The following is a 25,929-nucleotide window of genomic DNA, read 5'->3' as shown; positions in this document are numbered from 1 at the left end:
TGAGCTATATCTCCGGCCCTCTTTTTTTTTTTTGATAATTTGATCTTTCTTGAGTATACAATCACATTTTAAATTCCAGAAGGGTACAGATTGTGTATTATGCTTCTGTCTTTAATTTTACTTAAAACAGAATCTTGATCACAACAAATATTTAAAGGTGGTATCAATTATTTGAAAATTTAAATTTTTACCAATATGGATGAAAATATATGAACTATTTTTAAAAAGCTAAATATTTAAGGAAATATGTAAAAGGAAAAATAGTTTATCATAAAAATTAAAGTTTAAAAAGAAAGACCATCATCATAAAATGCTCTTCTAGCATACAAAATATCATAAATCATTTTACTGAATAATACTTATACTTTATATTTGTGTGGATAAAATGAAAATGTGAGAGAAAGAATAAAAAAGACTCAGATGTACTGTTTTATGGTTTTCAAGGATTTACCTAAAGAAGAAACAATACTATTGAGAGGCAGTACTCCATGAGTCTCTATTTCTGGGTATCTTGCAAGTAGGAAACAGCGAAAGCTTTTCTTCCCCACTTTGGAGGATATCTGCATTGAGAATAGTCACCTGCCTTCTAAGAAAAGTGCAAGCATGTTGTGAGTCTTTAAAAAGTAAAGATAAGGTCCTTCTCTGCATAAAAAGGCAGGCAAGCCATCTACCTAATGCAGAATTTCCTTAAACTTAAGGTTCCTCCCAAACACAATTCACTGTGTAAAGCTATCCTCTGTGGGAAATGGGCTAAGGACATGAACACACCCAAAGAAAGCCAGTACTCTGATTACTGTAGTGGTTGTACCTAATAAGGAACTTTGTCTCCATTCCTGGAGTCTCATTTCTGTACCCAGTGTCTGTGAAACTGTGCAGGCAAACTGGTTAGTTTAGAAGTACAGTAAAACCACAGATCCTTTACCATTTTTTGACACATACCTGTTAGTGTTTTTGTCTTTACAGGGCTGCTGGCATATTCAGAGGCCTGATAGGACTGTTGCTTTGCCAGTGGTGCACTTCCAACAGAAAGCTCATCCTCTTTCCTTTTGCTAATTGGCGTAACAAGAGGAACAGATACCACAGGCTGGTGAGAAAGACAAAATGAAAAAACAAATTATTGCCTTTTTAAATATGGTATCACTAAGGACAGTCCCTCACAAGTTGCATCTGAGTATTATTTTAAATCCTCCCTGCTGTCCATCCACCCTTCTTTCTTTCCTTTCTTTCTTTCTTTCCTTCCTTCCTTCCCTCCCTCCCTTTTTTCCTTCCTTCTCCATAGCTCTCTCTCACATATAATTACTGCCTTATAGTCAGGGGATATGTTCCATGACTCTCAGTGGATGCCTGATACTACATTTATACCCCATTAGGTATTAAAAGTAATCTAAGGAAGACTTAAGGTATATTGCAGGACATGCATAGGTTATACACAAATATTATGCCATTTGATATAAGGGACTTCAGCATATGCAGATTTTGATATTTGAAGAGGGTTCCGAGAGCCACTGCCCTATGGATACTAAAGTACAACTGTACTGTGTTTTGTCAATACATATATACTGATAATACTGTTTAACTGATAAATTAGGCATGAGAAAATAATAATAAAATAGAACAATAATATATTGTAAAAAAAATTCTTCAGCGATTAATCAATTATTTATTTCTGAAAGTTTCCATTTAGTATTTTCAGGTTATGGTTGACAATTCTATATGAAAATCAAGAGAGCCTGGAAGTACTTAGGTAACATATAATAAGTAAAAATAATATGGATAAAGCAAAAATCAAAAGTGAAATTCTCTTTGAAAATTATGACTCCAAGAAAAAGAGAATGTTAATCACTATAAAATGGCATTTTAGGAACATATCATGTATCTATAAAATATATTACACAATTCATTATTTTAGAAATATTGAGAATTATCTACATTTTATATGACAAAGTGATAACCATAGCACATTTAGAAAGCACAGAAAAATATCTTGAGTTAGAAAAAGATGGAAAACATTATGATCCTATATTGAATGAGTGCTGAGCTGGACAACACCCAACTGTTTCATCTTTATTCACTGAAAGTCTGATGTTACTGCTATGACTCCCAATACAATCTTGTCAGATTTTTGGCCAAAAAAAAAAAAAAAAAAATTAAATTTGCTATAGGATCAAAGATCAGTGTTGAACTGGGTGGAAAACAGTTATCAAAAGTTGGGTTTTAGCCACAAGTGAGAAGGAAATTACAGCTTGGAAAACAACAGATGATAACTGCGACACAGCTGTGGCAGAAGGTGGATGCGGTAGGGAATGGGCGTACTGCAATGAAGTCCAGGGCTATTTTCAACACCACAACAAATCAAAAGATTTACAAATGATGTAAATAGGAAAGCAAATGAGAAAATAAAGATTATTTAAAATGTAAAAATATAGAATACCATATTAATTATAACTATATTTAATATTTAAAATGCCCCATTTCATACTGAGAATTTAGTCAAACTGACAATAATAATAACAAATAGAAATAAGCTCTGAAGATGAGAAATGCTCAGCACATTTTAAGTTTTATCATTTAAATCTCATTTTTCCATACAAATACCACTGTCAAAGGAGATGCACAATTGCAACATATATCTGCATATTTAAGATTTCATAGCTCTCTAAGAAATTACAGTCAAGCTAAGGATTAAAATTAATATATAATAACAGGAGAAAAATTATGTCCTGGCAATGTGATACCAAATTCAAGTATATTAACTAAAACATCAGACTAATGAAAGCCATCAAACTGGCAAAACACAATGACAAACCAAAAAATTCTTTATTTCCACTGGCTGAAATGGAGTGTATTTTCACATAGGTAAAAATACATTAAAATCAATCAAAAATCCTAAACATGAGCAAGGCTCTTCTATGCCTTGAACATAGTTATATTTAAAATACCTATAATGGTGCCTAACAGGTCCCCAATAATAATGTGAATGACTGCTAATGTAGGTATTGCATATCAGGCATCAAGTGATACTGGAGATGTTAGACCAGTGATTGCACCCACTGTTCTAGAAATATAACTTCTCCTGTCAAAATATAAAAAATAAGCAATATTTACTTTCAATAACTCTTATGACTTATAATTTAAATCTAAAATGTCCTCCAAAAGCCACTGATAGGTTGATAAATTGATTACATTAGGGGGAAGAAATGGGAAAGTAGGAGATGGGGCCTACTTGAAGGGTCGGGTCATGTCTCTGGTCCCTTCCTCTCTTCAGTCCCTGTCTCTCTGATTCCTACCTGTCATGAGGTGAGCAGCTTTGCTCCACTCTTTCATCATGATGTTCTCAATCCAAGGCCCAAAGCAATGGAAGCAGCCAACCCTGGACGGAAACCTCTGAAACCAAAATAAATCTTTCCTCCCCTAAATTGATCTCAGGTATTCACAGTGATAAAAAGCTGACTAACACAGTAATATTCTTTAATCTGCTTATATTTTTTATCCTTCCAGTACTAAAGATTCTTTAAGCTTTCAGCTGTGACACAGACTAGCTCTGTCCTATCCTTTCTCCATTAATGTCCCATAATCACGAAATACCTAAAGTCTCTCATACCTTCCCTTCCGATAAAAGGTGCCTTTCTTTTAATTTAATTTGATACACTATGAAAATATATAGAACTTTAAAGAATAAAATAGCATCTATATTCCCACTATAGTTATACATAATGATTAGTAGCAACATATCATACATGCTTGTGTTTTTAAAAGAAATAAATGAAAATATTACAGATAAAGCTAATCTCTTTTAGAATGCCAACTCACTGTCCCTTCCTTCCAGTTTCAGTCACTATTATGATATTTGTATAAGCCCTTAAAATTAATATTTTATACCAATTGTGACCATCAATCATGACTATCAGCTTCACTGACTTAAGAGACCCCTCACAGATTAGTAAAACATACTTCTGAGTGTGTCTGTTGGGGTACTTCCAGAGAAGACTGGCATGTGAGCAAGCACAGAGAGGGGAAGACCTACCTTGATCGGGGGGGGCACTATTCCATAAGCTGGCATGTGGATGGAATAAAAAATGGAAAGGAGGAGAACATCAGCGAGCATTTGAAAAAGGTCTGTTCCATTTGAGTGAGCATATCTTTTGCTACTGCCATGGACCAAGAACATCAGACTCCAGGTTCTTCAGCCTTACAAGATAGACTCATACCAGCTACGCTCCAAGGAACTTCTAGGCCCTCAGTCTAAAAAGGTTTTGCCTTTTTGATTCCACTTTATGTGTGCTGGAGGGGGCAGCACTGAGGACTGAACATGGGGTCTTTTTACTAACCTAGATCTCTTTTATTTTTTTTTTTTTTATTATGAGATAGGGTCTCATTAAGTAGCTAAGTTGCCAGAATTTGCAAGCTTCCTGCCTCAGACACCTCCCTCTTGTTCTGTGGCTTCCAGCTTCTTAGTCTGAGCAACTACTAAATCTTCTCACTGTCCAGCATAAAGACTTCCATTGCAGACTATTCCACTCATGCTCTTGTAAGCCTATCCTTAGAGATTGTTTTTGGCATTAAATATAATTTTGATACATCATACTAATATTTATTGTATCAATTTTAACACATAAAACTTAGGTCATATGAATATTGCATGTTTTACCCACAGGCATTTAAATGGAAGACAAGAGACATTTTAGAAGTATATTTTTGAGTACTGCTTAACTATTTATAATGTCAGAAATTGCTGACGAAGCCAGGCATGGTGGTGCACACCTGTAATCCCTGCACTTGGGAGGCTGAGGCAGAAGGTTCACTGCAAGTTTGAGACCAGCCTGGGCTACAAAGTGAGCTCAAGGCCAGCCTGAACTGCATAGCAAGACCCTGTCACAAAAAGACAAAAAAAAAAAAAAAAAGAAATTGCTGACGAAAATTTAAATTGTACACAAGTTTCCTAAGCAATCCAGCAACATCACTATCTTAAAATATGCTTTTAAAATACCAAAATATGTGCCTAGATCTAATAATTATACTTCTAAAAGTATATTCTTAATAAATAAGGATGAATAAAAGATTTAATTATGAATGAATATTTGTTAGCATCCTAAAATATGTAAGGCTACTATTTTTGAAAATACAATTTAAAAATTTATCTTATAAATAATAATGATAAAAATATAGTTAAAAAACAAAATCTTTGCATGTGTTTGGTTTCAATTAATAAATGTCTACTTTATTTAATTAAGCAGCTATAACATTCTATCTGGCCTTCAGGACATGTAGAATATACTGGAGATAACTGTATCAGCTTCAAAACAGGAATTTATAATGAAGGTAAGAAGTTATAATGAAACATTTTCTTAAATGCTTCCTGGCCATTAGTTTTACTCCCTTATCACTGGTCCTCTACAGTCTGCTGGAGTAAACTTTCTAAAATCCAACTGTTTATATCAGTTTCCAATAGCTTCCCTTTACCCTTCAGGATAGTGTCAAATGCACAGAATTCCAAATAAAATCCTCTAGAAATTGATTTCCAATTTCTACCAGTCTCTGCAAGAAGAGTCCCCCAGTTCAGATCCACAGATGTTTCTTTCTATCATCAGTTTGCATGTTCTTTGTCTTTGTTCAAATAGTTCAGTTGGAAACAACCTTCCCTGATAATTTCACCCCATGCTGTTCATCTTAATTGTTAATTCTATCTTTTCACACATTTTCTCTGTTATGGTTTACAACTGGGTGTCCCCTCAAAGCCTCATCCACTTATAGGTGGGGCTTTTGGGAGGTGACTGAGTCATGCGGTTGAGACACTCATCTGTAGATTAGTCCACTGATGAGTTCATAGCTAAATGTAATGTTGGGAAGTAAAGCCTGGTTGGATAAGGTGGGTAACTGGAGGCAGGGTGCAGAAGGGTCTCTCTCTCTCTCTCTCCTTGATCTCTCTGTCCGCTTCCTGGCTCCCATACCATGAACTGCTTCTCATTGGCTATGCCCCTTTGCCATGTCTTAGAGCCAATGAACTATGCACTGAAAGAAAGAAAGAAAGAAAGAAAGAAAGAAAGACAAGGAGAGAGATAGAGGAAGGAAGGAGCTTTGACTGTATATTTCAGTTAATATTTTGCTTCTTTTGAAATCATAAAATCAAGTATTTTTCTAATACCAACACTAATTTAATTTAGAACAAAATATACCAAATTATTACATAAGGAATACTGCAAAATTACAATTCTCTCAATGGGGAAATATAATCCCAAACAATATAAATATGGCCTCAACAATGGCAGCCTCAGCAGTACTGCCATTTACTATCTATGTAACTGCGGGTGAGTCTCAGTGTGTAAATTGATACACTTCAACTAAAAACCAACTGCTGAAGTTACACTTGATATCTTGATAAAAATCTCACTTAAATATTCTGGAAACTCCAATCACCTACTTCTCTTATTTTGTGATTTAAGCCTTTTTAAACAAAAACGCACCTGAACCTTTTGCAGCAAGCATCCCATTCCCAGGATTAGGCATTTAATACACGCTTGTTAGATAAACCCAAAAATGTAGAGACTGTAAAAACACAAGCTAACATTGATCAATGTCTGTGAGAAACAAACTGCATAACTACTCTTGCTAATCTGTCTGTTTTATACCAAATTTGTACAGGAAGTGTCTTCAAGGGACAGAGAAACTCTTATGTTGAGCTGAAATTTCTGATAAATAAAATTAAGGAACAAAAGTGCTGGAAAGGAGTTATGTGGTCCACTAAATAATTGAGAAAAAGATTTATGATTAAGAGATAAACAAGTCTCTTACCTGTTGCATATGTCTGCTTGTTCGTTTCTGAGGTTGGTAGATGAGCCAAGTGTATATGATTGGGTCAATATTAATGGCAAATCCTTGTATGCTACAAAGAAGTACTGCACCTGCAAAGTAAGATTAAAAATAGTACTCATTCCTCATACAAATAGTAAGGTTGATGTCACTTTATGAGTAGGATAGCCATTTTTAAAAGAACAATAATAAGAAAACAACAAAAAGACTATTAAGTGGCAAGATGCAGATGAATTCAAATCCTCACACAATGGACGGTAAGACAGCAAAATGTTGTAGCTCTTTGCAAAGTAGTACGGCATTCCCTCAACAAAATAAAAAATAAGACGACATAATGAACCAGTAAATCTCTTCTTAGATACAAACCAAGGAGAATGGAAAATATATGTCTACAAAAAGACACGTGCTCAAATTTTCATATCAGCATAATTTAAAATAGCCCAAAAAAGTAAAAACAAATGTTCATGAATAAATGATCTTTTAAAAATATAATATATACATGAAGAGGAAAATAATACATCAAAAAAGGAATGAAGTGTTCATACATGTTACAGAATGGATGAACTGTGAAAACATAATTGAACAAGTCAGTCTCTCTCTCTCTCTCTCTCTTACACACACACACAAATATACTGTAATATTTCAATTATGAGAAAAAGCCAAAAAGGTTAATATACAGAGGTAAAAAGTAGCTTACTGGTCCCCAGATATGGGGAGAGGGGAAGTGGAAATAACTACTAGTGGGTACATGATTTCTACTGAAAATGATGAAAATATTCGGTAATTAGAAAATGGTAATGCCTGCATAACTTCATGAATTAAAACATCCTTGGGTATACAAAAGGTGTTGATTCTGGGCCCTACCTCATAGATAAAAACCTGCGGATCTTGAAGTCTCTTATATAAAATGATACAGTACTTGCAAATAACCTATTCATGTACTCTTATATACTTTAAATCATCTCTAGGATAATTATAATACCAACTATAATATAAACACAAATAATTGTTATACTACACAATTTACTGACTAATGATATTAAATACTGTGTACATGCTCAATTTAAAAAGAATTCTTTTCAAATGTTTTCAATATATAGTTGGTTGAATCTGTGGGGGTGGAACCCACAAATAAAAAGGTCAATTGTATACTAAAACCCACTATTGCAAATAAAAGCTTATTATAGCTGCATTATCTATAAGAATAATAAATAAAACTTTTATGAAAAAGTAATTTTTATATTGACCCTGAGAGTGAAATATTATCTTTATTCTTTGTTGATATAATAAACCTAACATTGTTGGAAAAAAATCATGATTCAATTCATAATTGTAAATTATATCTTTTAACATCTTTAATATTTTTAATAGAAGAAAGAGCTGCTTATATGAAACAAGCTAATAGTCTAGAAAAACACAAAGTTAAAGAGCAGTAAGTTGCAAATCTATTTTACCACATTTTTTTTTTTTTTTTTTTTTTTTTTGTTTTTTGGGGGGTTTTTCTCCGGTACCGGGAACTGAACTCTCGACCTTGCACTTGCCAGGCAGGTGCTTTGCCGCTGAGCTAAATCCCCAGCCCCTATTTTACCACATTTTTGTTTTCTGATAAACAGTAGCTCTCATGAAACTCAGCTGAAAGTGAATATCCCTTTCTTGCTTTATGTACAATGTATACACATTGTGAAGAAATTTTTGCAATTTAACATGAATTTTTCAACATAAATATTATTAGCTCCACTAAGGAAGATACTTTCTCCAAGCCAGTTTTCTTCTCATATGGACCTAAAGCATCTAGAAAGTATCAAGCACATTCCAGGAGCTAAAACAGTACATCAGAATAAATGGTAAGCACGTTGAGGGTACCTGGAAAAATCCCATACATTCTATTACATTGTAGATTTGTTAAACCACAGTGATTAGTACATATTCATAATGAGTCCTGAGAAAAGTGACCCACACAGAGATGAAAAGGAGATAAAAGCAAGAGAGATTTCTCCTGTACTCAAAGTTTTGTGCAGAATTTTCAAATAAGCAAATTTTGCCATGTACACGCCTGTCCCTGACTGTCAGAGGTTCTACTTCTTCCAGGGATCCAGAATCAGTTAATCCACAGGAAGCACAGAAATAACACCATCATGTACCAATGCGTGCACTACTGAGCTATGATTCACAGAAGATGGAAAGAAGTTAATGAAAAGGAAGTTATAAAATAAAATTCATAATTGAGGCTAAGTGGAAAGTTCAATTTAATATTTATTATACTAGTCACTTTCCTGTCACTGAGACACAATACTGGACACCCACAGCTTAAAGGAGAGATTTATTTTGGCTCATGGATTATAGATGAGTCATTTCATGATTGGTTGTCTCCAAGCCAGAAATGGCATGGAAGAAGGGGCTGGCATAAACTGCAGCTGGGAAGCAGAAAGAGAGGAAAATAGCAGAGAACACCATTGTATCCTTGCATGTTTACAGCAGCATAATTCATAAGAGTTAAATCATGAAATATGAAATGGCCTATATGTCCATTAACAGATGAATGGATAGAGATAATGTGATATCTAAACACAAAGGCGTATTACTGTGCCATACACAGATATGTGAGTCATTTGTAGAAAAATGGATATACTTAGAGACCATAGTGTTAAGTAAAATAATCAGACTATAATGTTGAGTAAAATTAAATGCTGAATGGTTATACTGCAAATTAAACATAAAAAGCAAAATAAAAGATAAATAATAAGAAACAAGCTTTTCTCAAATGGGAAGGGGACCATGAAATACAGGGAGAGAGCTGGGCGTGGTGGCTCATGCCTGTAATCCCAGCACTCAGGAGGCTGAGGCAGGAGGATCCCTGTGAGTTCAAGGCCAGCCTAAACTACACAGTGAAGCCCTGTCTCAAGAAATGAACATACAAATGAACAAACGAATGAACGAACAAAAGAAGAAAAAGTGAAAAAAAGAAATGGAGAGGGGAGAGAAGAGAGGGAATGGGGCTTTTTTAAAAAGATGATGTATAAAAGTACATAAACCAACTCCACAGTAGGACTGTAAACATTATGCACTGCAATCATGTACTAAAAAAAAAAAAAAATATTTTCAGTTTAGAAACAAAACAAAAACTGCAGTGAGTATCATGGAATAAGAGAAATAACACCCAATAATGCTATTAAGAAAGAACTAATTAGCTGGGCGTGGTGGCGCATGCCTGTAATCTCAGCCCTCCGAAGGCTGAGGCAGGAGGATCCTTGAGAGTTCGAGACCAGCCTGGGCTACAAAGTGAGCTCAAGGCCAGCCTGAACTGCATAGAGAGACCCAGACTCAAAAAGACAAAAAAAAAAAAAGAAAAGAAAGAGAGAAAGAACTAATCAGAAAGAGGAAGAAGAAAAAGCAATACATCCTCTCAGGTCATGTCCCCAGTGAGCCACCTTCCTCAGATCCCACCTCCTACCACCACATTCAGATATGCCCCATGAGCCACTCACCTCACAAGTGTGCTATCTTTTTGGGGGGAACATTTTCGATCAAACCATAACAGATATTTCTTTACATTCATAGACTGCAAATATAGGAATATAAATCACTCTACTCTACAAACATAAAGAACAAAGACTTAAAATGCTATTTTAAATTAAGGAAAGTAAATGGGACTTTGCTGAAAGTATATCCAGTTTTCAAACAATTCCAGCATCTCTAATAAAGAAAATTATCATTGTTACATTCTAATAAAAATGCAGTATAAAGTACTCAGAAAGATTGAATTTGTATTTTGTCCTTCAGTTGTAACAACTCATTCTATCTACAAACGCCAGATGACAAGAGAAAGAATATACTCTCAAATGCGAAAATTATTAAGACCTTTTGATTTTAAGGCAATGATCTGAACACAGAGTTTAAAACCTTAAACTCAAGAGTTATAATTTAATCTCAAGGGTTAAAAGATTTCCCTATAAACCACCTAGAAAACTGCCCTACAAATACACTGACTATGAACTATTTCTGATCAATGGGCCTACTGCAATATGAGCAATATATTTAATAATTCATGACACATACATACTAAAGACACTGTAAGTAATATACAATTAACAAAAAAGTACAAGTTCTATCAAAAAAGGAGGAACACTAAAAAAGACATTTGGATCCAGAAAATAAATGCTCCAACACAGAAAAAAAGTAATAGGAATCCCCAGGATTATAACATCGGAATAGTGACAAGTATAACTTTCTAGTAATAACACACAATTATTAAATACAAGAAAAACAAATATGAAAACTATATATACATACCTATATACATATATGCATTTTACATATATATATATAACAATTTGTACATATATGAAGGATAGCAAGTTATAGGACTCAACACAAATACACTATAGTATTTATAATCAGAACAACATAAATTCTGAAAAATAAATGAGTCTGGCAATCATACTTAACAACAACACTGGAGTATGGGCATCTAAGAATAGGAGATGGGAGTGAGAACGAGTAAAAGGGCACCAATGATCACTTTCTAAACTAAGAAGTCAACTTAAAAAATGCTCTAAATGAGTAATCAAGAACAGGAAAAGTAAGGTTATTTTAAAATATGGATGCAAATATCTAAGTAATTAGCAAAAAAAAGTTGAAACAATGTATGTCTAGAAAGTAAAACATTAAAAAGAGGGTTTGGGGCTGGGGATTTAGCTCAGCGGCACAGCACCTGCCTGGCAAGCGCAAGGTCATGAGTTTGATTCCCAGTACCAGGAAAACAAAAACAAAAACAAAAAACAAACAAACAAAAAAAGAGGGTTCATAGTTACTGTGAGAGAGAAGAATACTAGAATTCTGAAACTTTGTACAGAACAGGCAGGTAAGTCTCGCATTTTCTTGTGATGATCATTGTTTAAAAATTTGAAAAAGTCTCAAACTCATTCTTACTTAATAGGCACAAATTAAGACCTAATGTGTAGCAATTTAAAAAATCAGCACGCAAATGACACTGTAATAGTCAGAAATATCAAGCAACAAATCTTGATTCTTAAAAACAGGAGGTATTAGAATACAGACTATAAAAGGCTATACAGAGGATGTTTAAAAATCATGGAATCATGATAAAGAGAAAATATCAGCAAAGAGCAAAAGGTGACAAATGTTAAAGAAAGATGAAAGTGACACAAATGACATATTATTGAAGGAAAAAACTCACTGGAAGGGATTAAAGAGAACGTTATATACATTATATAGTTGAAGTACATTACACAGTTGAAGAGAAAATTAATGAAACAGACGATACACAACTAAATTACTAACTTGAATGTAGTATACTTCAAAACTGAAAAGAATCTACTAAATAAAAGAAAAAGGACTTAGAAAATGGATTCTAAACGAGAATTTTATAGAACTGCTAAAGACAGTAAACTTCAAAACTAGGACACTCAAAGAATTCCAAACTGGATAAATAAATTAAACCTACTTAAAGACAGAGAGGGAGACAGAGTGACAGAGACAGAGGATAATTACCAAAGTAAAGAGAAAAAATAGCAACAAGTTGATGATTAATTTAACAAATAGCCAATGATATTCAATATGACTTTACTTCAAAATTTAAATACATTATATATAGTTTTGCAATTATGCAAAACATAATAAAGGAGAAAAAAGATATTTAAGACACAATAAAGGAGGAAATTAAATATTTTAACATAAATCAATCAGGGTAACCTTTGCTCTTTCTAATAATATACATCTAAAGCTCAGGTGTCATACAAACTATTTTTAATTATGATGACAAAAAGAAACTCTAAAAACAAAGCATAAATTTCAAAGTAGGCAAATAGAAAAGAAAATAGAAAGGGCACCAACAGCTGGAACAAGGTGGGGAAAGGGGAAATAAAAAGAATTAAGATGGGTTATGTACATGTACTAACTTCCCAAGATGAATATAGTCATTATGTACCGCAAACTTGCATTATAAAACTCAAAAATTTTTTAAAGAATAAATTAAGAAGTTTAAAAAAAGAAGTTATGTGAACATTATGAACGTTAAAGAGAAGATAGAGAATAACTCATTAATTTAAAAGCAACTTACTAACCTTATAGAGAATGTTCTTTGAAATTTAAAAGGTCATTTTAATCCTACAATTTACAAGACACACATTTAAAAGTTCTCACATATAAGTGTACAAGCATTTAGTTTGATACTGAGTTGACATAGAACCGACCCTCACAACCCATAAATCAGTAAAATTTGGCAACACATTATGCTGTTTACTTTTTGTCTAGGAAACAAATAATGAGAGAAGTATGCTTTGTATGCTGACTGACAGAATGGCTCACTTAGTCACATTCCACTAAAGTTTCACCAATTATTTTAACCAGGGTATCACTGTCATTTTAAGTTACAACCTATGCTAAAGACTAAAAGGTGAAATAAAAGAAAATAGGGCATGGTGAAAATTTAAACATGTACGCTTATTATCATCTATAGAACCTTATCACCCAAAGAAACTCTCTTACAATGAACAGGTTATATAAGTGAAAAAGTAACTTGTGTTTTAATTTAACCAATAAAGAAAACCAAAGTACTACATAGTAATCTCTATGTAAGTGTCTAAAAGTAATTTTTTATTAAGCAATACAGTAACAGTCAAACAAGAACATTTTGGAATTGGAAATCTATTAAGAATTACTCACTGCTCTCATTTTTAAGACCAATTTCAGTAATTTTGGCTGAACAGTTAAGTAGGTCACAACAGAGAATGTAAAAGCACTTCAGAAATACTGGTGAGGAATAAAGATAGGGAAATGAGAAACTAAGAAATGACAAAACAAAAATAAGCTGCTAACCACTGACAACCTTACCACTGAATTTTTAAACAGAGTAAATGAATCAGAAGATGCTATGTAGTTCATGTTAAATTAACAATTACTTCCTCTTCTCTTACAGCACAAAAGAACTCAAGAGAACTATGTCCCATTGTAATAGTAGCAAGCCAGAAACTTACAAACCTTTTTAATATTCACCAGACAGTAGAATTCACAAATCTAACAAACAAGAACAAAGTCAAAGGACCCTTATAGGAGAGAAGGAATGAGCAGCTACCTTCATTTTTGCAGTGTAGTGGGCGGAGAAGAGAGCTTGTAAGGAGAAAACAGCTGAATAAATGCTGAAAGACAGAGTTTCCAGAATGGCACAGTAGAATGGAATTACCGAGAAGTTCAGATAGAAGAGGATTTCAACTGCCATCTGTTTTCTAAAAGCTTCCAACAAGTGCTTTTGAGAATGACAAAGATCAGAGTTGGAAAAGTTAAAAGACCCCACTGAGGTACAAGCCCATGGGTCCTGATGCAACGCAGTAAAACTAGAAGAAATGGTACAAGGAGTCCACATCTTCCACTGAGCACCAGGCAGGACAATTTGGGAAAATCATAATCCAAATAAAAGAAGATTATAATCTTGATCTCTAAAATACTGATGCTTGGGGTTAACTGAAATGTACGTAAAGCTGGAGTAAATCCTACTGAAGTGGCATAATAGAGGAAAAACATTAGACATAAACACAAATGCTATGACAACAGAGGCATGGCTTTTTGTGGGCATTAACATTATTCACTACAGGGTTTATTATTATTTTTACACACAATGTTTAGCATTGAATAAAAGCTATTTTAAAACAAGATAAAACAATTTAAAAAGTGACTCTTGAGGAAACACTCCATAGCACTAGTGCTAGAGAAGTTCAGATATTGGAATTACAAATGAGGACTTTAAAACAAATCTGGTAACTACTGTAAAGAATGTGTTAAAAGAAAAACACACACACACAGACATCAAGGATAAACTAAGGAATTTCAGCAGGGTGATACAAACTACAAAAGACAGCCAAATGAAAATATTAGGACTGTAAAATATACAATTATCAGAAGTAAAGAATTCTCCCAAAATTCTTTTTAAAACCAATCAAAAGATCAAGTGACACATTCAAATAGTTCATCAAACTTCAAAAAGAATGAATGAAGCCAGTTTAGAGCTATCAATAAACAACTGCAGAAAACCAAAAACAGAAACCAGTTTGGGAAAAGACACAATACATACAAAGTAAGGATAACTTCTCAACAGCTATTATGGTTATCAGAGAATAAAAGAAAGAGAATGTTAAAGTGATGATAAAGGAAACCTAGATTTTTACATTCAATGTAAATGTCCTTCAAAAACAAATACAACATTGTTAATTTCCTACCACTTTGTTTGTAACTCTGTATTGTCTGTACCGTTCTTTTGCTATTTTGTAAAAGGTTGTCTGTTAATGTTTCCCTCCTTTTATTTTTAAAATAAAAAAAAAGAAAACAACAAAAATAAAAACAAATACAAAATGACACAAAGAATTACACTTCAGAAAGCTTACTCTTTAAGAAATTATAAGAAAGGTGCTTTAGAATGGAAGGAAATCATATGAGACAGAATCCCAATTCTAGAGAAGGAATAAAGAAGAGCAGAAGGGGTAATATGTTCATAAATAAGGAGACTCTTTTTTATACTGTTATATGTGTATGTATATACCTAAATCTCTTTAAAAGCATGTTTACTATTTAAAGCAGAAATAATAGCAACAATGTAATACAGGGTTCATATTACACACAGAAAGTAAAACATATACCCATAGAACAGAACTACTACATGAAAGTAACTAGAAGTAAAATAGTATAATGATATACTTACTTTTCAGCTTTTACCAGATTTTTGCATTGTATTCTAAACCTAGCAATAATACTACCATGTCCCACTCACATCAAATAAAAATATTCAACAACAATTTACATACATGTATGCTTTATAAAAAATCTCTCCAAACTCTGAACATTCTTTGATTCAAGTTAACCTTTGCTACCAAACTTTTCATTCTCTCACTACAATACTGAGTATTACAAAATTTACTTAGGCCACTGACTCAATTCATTTTTCTCAATGAATAAGGTAAAAATGTTATCAAGTGAGAATAAAGATGAAACATATGGCAAAAGGTGCTTTAGAAAGCTGCAGAATGTGTCAAATAAAAAAACAAGTATGGCTCTGCCTGAATCAATGTGAGACCATTCATTCTGGATGTATATTTTTCTCCAGACAAAGCACAAAGACAGACAATTGTATTACACTGTGTGTGTGGGGGGTGTGGTTTATTCCCCTTTACATTAAGATATAACATTAATCAGCTTTAAGTTAATATGTGATCTCCCTCAATTTGATTCATGTGTCTTATGTCTCATTTTGCCATAAATCCCCAAGGAAAATTTAACGGTAACCTTAAACCACAAGAGGCATTAATTAATTTGTGTTATTTAAAGTTTTGTTCTCCAAGTTTATATCCATGACGTAAAACCCTAAAATCATAAAGGTTATACATTTCTTTGATCATGAAAATTTAAAAATTCTAAATGGTAAAGATGCCTTAAAGTTAATAGTAAAAGTCAGACTAAAAAAATACACAACAAAAATAATACTCATGATATAGGAAGATCTCCTAAAACTTAACAGAAAAGACATATACCCAACATATAAATGCATAAAGAATATAAACAGCTAAATTACAGGATAAATGCAATCAGCCTTCATTAATGCTCAATACAATTAACAGCCAATGAAATTCAAGGTAAACAAAGGTAAATTTTTTTCTGTAGTATTTGTCTTGGTTACTTTTCTCTAGTTGCTGGGACAAAATACCTGACACCCAAAATTAAAGAGGGAAAGGTTTATTTAACTCATACTTTATGGAGGCTTCAGTCCATAACCAGCTGGTTCCAAGGCAGGGTAGCACAGCACAGGGGCAATAGTCCAAGGCAGCAAAAGACAGCAAAAGCAACAAGAGCAAAAGGGAGGAGAATGAGCCTCTTTTCTTCCCATATATTTTAAGCAGGCCAGCCCACCTATGGTGGGTGTAGCACTCACACCATCTCCTTGCCTTCCTCTTACAAAGGATGAGGATGTTTAGAAATTGAGGACTCTGGCCCCTGGCGGACTTTTTAAACTAGTTTAAAAAGTTTTTAAACTTCTAAACTTCTAAACTTCTCAAGTTCTAAACTTCTAAACTTCTCAAGTTGACACAATGTATCAACCTTTACAGTATGCTAATAAAAACTTCAGTAAATGAAATCCTATTACTGATAAATCTATAAAGGATAAAGCATCTTCATTCTTTGATAAAAAAAATACCAAGGGCCATAGCCTTTTTGATGACCATTTTGGGATTATCTATTAAAATTTTACATGTATATACTCACTGACCTAGCCATTTTAGATTTAGGAATCGTACAAAGGACAGCTTTTATACATACTATCAAATATATAGTATATACACTAAGATATTCATTCCTAGTTTATTTGCAATAAAGAAGTAACATTCTATAACCAATTTATTATTTATTTTAATGTTACATTTAGTTGTTAAACGATAAAGTAAAGTATATGTAAAGAAACAAAAGTGCAGAATAGTCAGGTGCAAAGAGACATGTGTGGGGTGAATATACAAGTAATTACTATAGAAATTGATCTGTAGGTAAAGGAGTCATCGTTCAGTATCCCATCCCTGTGATCCTCTGCCAAAAATGTATCAAAAGATCTGATTTCTATAACTAAAAAAATAACTTTCAAAACCAGTTCCTTAAACTGGTGACTAGCTTAGTTGTAGAGCACTTGCTCAAAAATAAGGGGGGTATAGCAATAATAATCAACTGTAATCAACATGATAGAATTACCTTCGAAACTGCATCAAATATGAAGTGATATACTGTAATTTGGAATAACCACTATCTATTCGGTGCAAGTGTCTTTCTAGCAAACTCTGATAATTGCTGACCAAATGTAATTCTAAATACTTCCACTATGTTGTACTGATTTTCCATTTTAATCTTGCTGACTACATGAAATTATCCCTATCATTTAAAAATTACGTATACAGAGTGAAGGATCATATGAATATATTTCTTCTTGTAGATTCAAGTAAAAAGTCTAATAAAAATTTCTATTATGATAATTCTAAAAATGAACTGGAATCAGTCTTTAGAGTCTTCTCGCATTAGATGGTGTCATTGGATTTTAAAATTTCATGTGCCAGTAGATATTAGCAATGACTCTTTAAAAATCATTACATTGTTTAAAAGCACAAGTAGTATACATAGTACATAGTGTTTAATCATAGAATCCTTAATACTATAATTTTTAATCATAAATCTTAATTTCAAAGTTAAAAGCAATGTTGTTTTATCAAATCAGATAACATATATTTTCTGATATTTACAATCACTGTCTCTCATTTTATGTAAGATCAGAACAGATTTCAAATATTCCTACATATCATCAGTCATCTTTCTACTTTCAAATGCATTCTGTTAATCTTTTCAAAATTAAGGTAGCTTTTTAAATACAAGAACTTTAAACTCATTATGTTCAAAGCATAAATGACTTTTCTCAGAAAACTGCTTTCCTGCATGGAACAAGACCAAATAAAAATCCCAATATTTAGATTTATAATTAGAAAACAACATAAAGTTATACAAGTTAAAACACCAGCATATTCTTGGTTGTAACAACTTCAAGTTTATAATATAATGCTTTCAAAATTTAAAAAGTGATTAATTTTTATAGCCAAGTAATTCACAGTTTTGGTTGTATACTGGTCATAATCTAATGGCCCCATACTTTTCAGTTAGAAAGGGCATAGTATACTTGCTTAAATACAATTACTTAAATATACTTAAATATAATTAGTCTAATAAGCACATGGTGTTTATCAGGCTAATATTATTTAAGTCTGTGTTTAAACTGTTCTTTAATTCTATTGAAAATATCCATCTTTGATCAATTTAGCAAACTCTGGACTTTTAATATTTTTTAAAAGACATGAGCATTTTTTATTTAAACAGATTACTACTATTAGTACATGTTCCTTTACTGTCTAAAATACAAAATGTTTCTTATAAGGATACCTATACCACTTGTGCTTTCCATCCTTTATGTTCACCACCTTCAAAAACACTGATTTTTTTATTTTACAAATTACATAGAAAAAGCAATTTTGAACATGTATTTGCTTTCAAGCCAACTTAGAAAACTATTAAAAATTCCTAGTGGAGAATACTACAAAGAAACCAACAATTCAAAAATATAAAAGTATAACATAGAACCTTGGGAGAAAATTAATATTCTGATTTTTATGAAAATAACTTTTAAAATCAATGTTATTTTTCACTATATAATTCTGTCAAGAAAATATTACAGTATATTTTAAAGTTAAAAACAAAACACTGTGCTGTTAAATTTTATTTATGGATGGTTCTAACAGCAATCAAAACAAAAATTCAATGCTGACTTTATAATAATCATAAAACTTAAAGAAAAACAAAAGTTTAAAATTAGCTTGGCAAATATGCCTAAGAATCTGGACATCTAAACACATTATTACCATAATAGATGAGTACTTGCATTTAAAGTCTTAGAGAAACATTAGAAATTCAAGACAAATACGAGTCTAATAATCAAATTTTACATAAGCTCTGAAAACACAATTGTTACACTGAGGTTCTTCTTATATTTCCTTTCCTGATTAGCAGCATCTGTGTAAAAATGGCAGGATATAGGAGACACCACAAGGTGGTGCTACTATTCTCTCATAACTGGGTGGGTAGACCATTGCTGCTATTCAAACATGGCCTAAAATGTGCTTATCCTACCCTCAAGGTAAACACCAAAAGTAGTATGATCTAGTCCAAGAGAAAAACCTTAACTTTTGAAAGCTGCAATTCTTGGTTGTAGAAAAAAATTGAAGTTATAAATCTCTAAAATTATATTTGGTTCACATCAACATTCCCATATTGTTATAATATTTTATACATAAAGGAGATAACTCTATAAGGAACTGTCCATACACTACAGTCAGATAAAATCACTAATTTTTAGCCAACAAATTAACTATCACCAAGCACAAACCAAGCCTTCTTCAATAATGTTCTTCCATAGGACCATGGTACAAGAAAATAATCTATTATGAAACCCATACTAATGTTGCCAAAGTCTATTCCTCAGATTAACATTGTTATTCATTTCTGCATTCTTACTCATCCTCTGAATGCAATGGACTCTTAGAAAAACATGTTAGGGTTTCCCAACAGCACTGGTTCTGAAAGGAATGTACTACTAGTCATACCTTCCTCACGTTGCATTTAGTCCCTGTCAGAAAGAGGAAGAACATGGGGAGGTGTGTAACTGTTGCCAGAAAAACGACAGCAGTTCCCAAGGAAAAATATAGATTTGCCACTAGAATAATCTTCATTTTTATCAATGTAGAACTAGGTTTTACAGAAGTAAAAAAAAGTCGTCCAACATTACAAAGCAGCAGGGTGTATGTGACCTCAATGCCTCTTTCCATTGTGCCATAAAATAGTGCCGATAATATTGATGAAGATCATCAGTACCTACTGAGTGGCAACTTGTGCCAAGCACAAAGGTAACCATTTTACATCTATATTTTCATTAATCTACACACCAATCCTAAAAGGATTCATCGTGTTATGACAGATAATGGAGTGGAGGCACAGAGATACTGAATGACATTCCCAAGATGCTACTACTATCAAATAGTAAAGCTAGAATTCAAATCTAAGTAATGTATAGCAGCACCTCACAGCATATCGTGTCACTCAAAGTACACACCTATATCCCTTTGAAGTAAAATTAATAGCTCCTTAATGGGGACTAAAAAACAAAATATAAAAGTATGTTAATCACAAAAATAAATAAAAATGCGAAAATAGGCAATCCTCAAGTAGATTGTACTACAGATAGAAATAAGAACTTATTAACTTGAAAACTTCTAAGGATTAAAAACCACAAAATACAATAGTACAAATAGTTAAATGATTAATTACTGATGATTGAAGTGAACAAAATAATGGTATTATAGATAGTAAAATATAACTAACTATAGATAATAGATAACATCAGATAAGTAAGTAATCATTTTAGATACAGCAGGAAGTCACTAGAGAAAAAGATCTTAAATGAATCTCTTCTTGCACACATACGTTTGAATAGGTAAGAAGGAGGCAGAAAGGAAATTCTGGTGTACTTTTCTGCATCAATACTGTGTTCAAGAGTTAATCAATCTGACTGAATACAGTTTTTTACAGAGAAAGCAAAGTTGAAGAAGCTTCATTTTCTATAGATCCCCAAAGCCTCTAGTTGAATGTATATATACACTTCTAATAAATTAATTTCATTTTTATAACAAGTATTTCACACAAAGCAAAAAAGAATCTAAAATTCAAATTACATAAAGAATATGCAAAAAGCAATTATTATGACAGAAAAGGAAGTGAGAAAGGAATGGAAAAATTAATAGAGAAGAAATCATTAGGTCTAGTAGTTTGCAATTCTTAAAACATTCAATACCAATACTACAGATTCTTAAACATACGTAACATAGCTCTTGATAGCACACATAGTATTATAACATAAAGCAAAGTTCAACATTTAAAATTACTTCACCCTTAAACTACACGTATAAAGACATTTGTTCAGTATTATGTTTCTTGTTTTAGGACAGTAGAGAAGTTAATTCACACTGCTTCATGAAATATCAGTAAATATACTATTACATTTAAATCTCAACATAATCTTACAAGAAGTTAATGAAATAAAAACATAGCCACAGAGGTATAGTGACTAAGTCTAAATTATATAACATCAAAACTACAACCAAATTTTCCAGACCTTAGTTAGAAAATTATTTTCCACTACAACCAATAGTCTTCTATGTTTATTATAATAAAAAATAACAGTAGAAACGAGTTTCTAAAAACTATGGGCAGTACTACCTGAAGAAGACAACACAGACATAATATGGATAGTAGCCTAACCTAGGCAGTAGCTCAATCATTTTTTAATCCAGTATTTATAAGGTACCAACCACAATTTGGGGCACTATGAACATAGTAAGGAAATAAGCAAGCACTTAAGAAAATGATACAGTTTATATGATAGAAAACAATCATGTAACTCTTGAACTGAGTGGTCGTAAAGACATGTCTATACAACTGACATGTAAGCTGACACAAAGGCAGCAAAGTACATACAAAGCATTAAAACAACCATGTACATCAGATGGCACAACTACAACAGCAACCCTTTCAGGAACATCTCTGAAACCAGATAGTACAGTCGGAACATACTAGGAAAGGGTCAGTCGCAGATGTGTTCAGAGAAGTAGAAAATGGGTAAGAAAAGCAGTTGCAATGGAATTACAATGGTGAACTCCTACCATCTTGTCTAGTGAAACTCTATTATCTCTAATGTTTTACTGAAGAATTATTTTCTTATTCTCTTTAATGGTTTGAGCAATCTTTTATTCTTACATCTGATAATCTGAGCAATGTAGTTGAGCATAGCGATATGCAATGTAACAACCAGTGTCGATTTGTATTAATTTGTCTTGAGGCCCTGTATCATTTTTTTTATTTTAAAGAGAATAAACAGAACAATAGCAAAATAAAACAAAACAAAGCAAAAACAATAAAAATGATACAGGGTTTGTGAACAAAATGATAAGAATTGACAGTGGCTGTTATATTACATATTATCTTTAATGAAGTTGCGCAGATTACCAGATGTAAGAAGGCAAGACTGATCAAACCATTAAAAAGAATACAAAATGAATGAAAAAAAAAAAAACCCTTTAGAAACGATGTTTAGTAAGGAGTTTCACTAGACAAGATGGTAGGAATTCACCAACGGTCATTATATTAGATATTGTTGACTTTAAATTAGTTGTTCAGATTACCGAATATAGGCATGCAAAATTGGTAAAAAGTAAAATTTAAGCATTAACTGTTCCTTTGAATAAACAATTAGATATCAGCAGTACAGTTATCTCAGCCATCCTTCTATACACATGTATTTATTTCCCTTCTTCCTTTCTTTTTCTCCTTTCCCTCATCTCAGTTGTTCCTTCCTTTGAGCAATTTCTTTCCCTTTCAGAGTATCTATTGTACATTTTGGGTTTTATTTACTCTTTCAGGTTCTTATATTACAGAAACAATACAATGTTTACACATATGGGTCTGATTTATTTCACTTATGAGTATGGTCTCTAACTGCATTCATTCACCTAAAAAGCCTGGAGTTTATCTTTTTTAATAGCTGAGCACTACTCCACTGTATAAAAATACCACATCTTTTTTATCCATTCCTCAGTGGATGGGCATTTGGGTTGTTTCCAAGATTTACCTATGACAAACTGGGCTGCTATATACATGGGTGCACATATATCACTGTGGTATGATGTTTTTAATTCCTCTGGGAAAATACCCAGAGGGGGAATAGCTGGGTTAAGTGAGACTTGTAATCCTAGTTTTGTGAGGAATCTCCACACTGATTTCCATAGTGGTTGCATCACTCTACTCTCCCACCAGCAGTAAAGAAGGGTTCCTCTTTCCCTATAGCCTCTCTTGCATTTGTTATTGCTTGATTTCTTAATGATAGCCATTCTTTCTGGAGTGAGATGGGATCTCAATGTTGTTTTAATTTGCCTTTCTTGAATGACCAATGATGTTGAACATTTTTCATATATTTATTCACCATTAGTATTTTTTCATCTGAGAAGTGTATATTCCTTTCAGATGCCCATTTTTGGACTGTGTTTTTGAATTTGGGGGGCCTCATTTTTTTTGTAAATCTTTATGTGTTTCAGATAGAAGTCCTTTTTTCTGAAGGGCAGTTGGTTAAAACTTTTTCCCGATTTGAGGGTTTTCTTTTTATTCTGTTGGTGATTTCTTTTGATGTGCAAAAACTTTTCAATAAGATGAGACCCCAGCTGTTGATTCTTTTAAGTATTTCCTGTGCAGCTTGGTTTTTGTTCATGAGCTCTCTGTGTATCTCTATGTCTGCCTACCCCTATGAGATTTTTACCTACTTTCTCTTCCAGTACATTTAGTGTTTCTATTTTAATATTTAGATCATTGATCCATTTTGACATTAGTGCATGGTGACAGACATGGGGTCTACTTTTAGTCTTCAGCTGTGGATGGCCAATTTTTCCAGCACCATTTATTAAAGAGGCTATCTTTCTTCTAGTGAACATGTCTGGACTCTTTGTCAAAGATAAGGTGGCCGAGTGTGTTTGTAGTTGTGTTTGCATCTTCTAAACTCTTCCACTGATTTTCAGGTCTGTTTTTTTGCCAGTACCATGCTGATTGTATCACAGTAGCTTTGCAGTGTAATTTCAAGTCAAGGATTGCGATGGCTCCTGCCTTTTCTTTGTTGCCCAGGATTGTTTTTGCTATTCTAGGCCTCTTCTGGTTCCAGATGAATTTCAGCAATTTTTTCTCTAGATCTGTGATGTATACTAGTGGTATCTTAATTGGGATTGCACTGAATCTGTACAACAATTTTGGAAGTATGACCATTTTCACAATGTTGGTTCTTCCTATCCATGAGCAAGGAATATCTTTCCATTTCCTGAAATCCTCTTCGATCTCTTTTTTCAGAGTACTGTAATTTTCAGCTGTTGAACTGTTATTTCCTGGTTCACTGTTATTTTCAAGAGATCCTTCTTTCAAGATCATTAGCTGCAATGCTGCCTTCAAGGTCTGAAAGTCCTACCTTCAGCTTCACTCAAGTGGTTTTGCCGGAATTTTTAATTCCATATATATCTGTTTGAATCTGTTTCGTGCATTCTAATTCTTTCCTATATTGTTCATTCCATCATTATTCTATGCTCCTCTATTTTCTTATCTATGTCTTCTTTAGATGTGCTGAGCAATACTTTCACTAGGGTTGTCATTTCTATTTTTACCTGAGAGATTATTTCTGATCTGTGGTCTTCTATGGCATAATGGAGTTGTTTCTTTACTTCAGTTGTTATCATTTGAGAAATTTTAGGCATATGACTTCCAAGCTCTTCTGTGCCAATGTCTCCTGGACTTGTTCTGGGTGGGGTGCAGGTCTGAGATTACATTTTACTCTTTTATTTTGTCATTTTCAAAGAGGTTCCCTGGAGCCCAGCCTCACTCCTGCAATGGTGTGAGAGTGGCAGGGAAAGGACTTGAAGGTCCCCAGTGCTCAGCTTTGCTCCTGCAATGGTGTTGGTGGGGGAGGGTCACCCAGGCTTCCAAAGCTGTCCAGTGCTCAGCTTGGCTCCCATGAGGGGTTCCCAAAGCTGTCTGGGGTTCAGTCACACTTCCATAAGTGTGGTCATCTAGGTTCCCGAAGCTGACAGGGTTTCAAATCAGCTGGGTGCAGGGATGAGTAGGCTGTGGCCACTGAGGCTCCTGAAGCTGTCTGTGACCAAGCCTGGTTCCCATGCCAGTAGGGGAGGGATGAGAGCGCAGTCACCAAGGCTGCTAAACCTGTCTGGTGTTTAGCTGGCCTCTAGTGAGAGTGCGGTGGGGGTAATGGTCACCAAGACCCCTGAAACTATCTGGGCCTCAGCCAGGCTTCAGCAAGGGCGTGGGAGATGGGGGTGTGGGGGGTGCATGGGTCATGGTCACTGAGGTTCCTAACTCTGGCCGGGACACAGCCAGGGTCCCAAGCCAGTGGGGAAGGAGAAAGGGTACAGTCACCAAGGCTGCTGAAGCTGTCCAGGATTCAGCTAGGCTCTCAGGAGCGTGCAGGGGTGGGGCAGCAATAAGAGGACTTTAAAAGGGGAATGACATAAGATGCGGTATATTAAAGGTGAAAAGTTACTCTGATGTGCAAAGAAGCAGCACTATGTTTTTGGAAACAAGGACACCAATTAAAGTTTCAGTAATCCAGTAGTTCTTAACCTTTTTTACTCCCCAGCAAATAACAGTAATGGAAGTAAAATTTAAGCCCTTTCAGAATAAAAGAATTATGAACAGCACTCTTCCACTGTTTACTCTCCAATTCCATTGGCTTATTTTTTCCTTTTTTTCTCTATACCATGAATATTACTCACTAGATTTAGATTTTGTCAAAGAAGACTATTAACCTTCCCTGTGTTAAGCATTCTTTAGAAAAAAAAAAAAAAGTGGGGCTGGGGATTTAGCTCAGCGGCAAAAGCGCCTGCCTGGCAAGCACAAGGTTGTGAGTTCGGTTCCCGGTACCAGAGAAAAACCAAAAAATAA

The 25,929-nt window shown here is 33.6% G+C and overlaps 1 protein-coding gene across 5 annotated transcripts in view; it reads right to left on the bottom strand.

Moving 5' to 3' along the window:
• Nucleotides 1–25,929, bottom strand: part of Vps13b (vacuolar protein sorting 13 homolog B (yeast)) — a 657,708-nt gene that overhangs the window by 407,585 nt on the left and 224,194 nt on the right. For all 5 annotated transcript variants that reach the window (XM_013512757.1, XM_005381858.2, XM_005381857.2 and 2 more), the window contains exons 20-21: nt 6,790–6,899; nt 940–1,084 (exon numbers count right to left, since the gene is read on the bottom strand). In XM_013512757.1, the coding sequence (XP_013368211.1) occupies nt 940–1,084; nt 6,790–6,899 (255 nt within the window). The remainder of the gene's footprint in view (nt 1–939; nt 1,085–6,789; nt 6,900–25,929) is intronic.

Source organism: Chinchilla lanigera, unplaced genomic scaffold (genome assembly GCF_000276665.1).
Source record: "Chinchilla lanigera isolate Chin_1 unplaced genomic scaffold, ChiLan1.0 scaffold00016, whole genome shotgun sequence".
NCBI lineage: Eukaryota > Metazoa > Chordata > Mammalia > Rodentia > Chinchillidae > Chinchilla > Chinchilla lanigera.
This window is presented reverse-complemented; position numbering and strand designations above follow the sequence as displayed.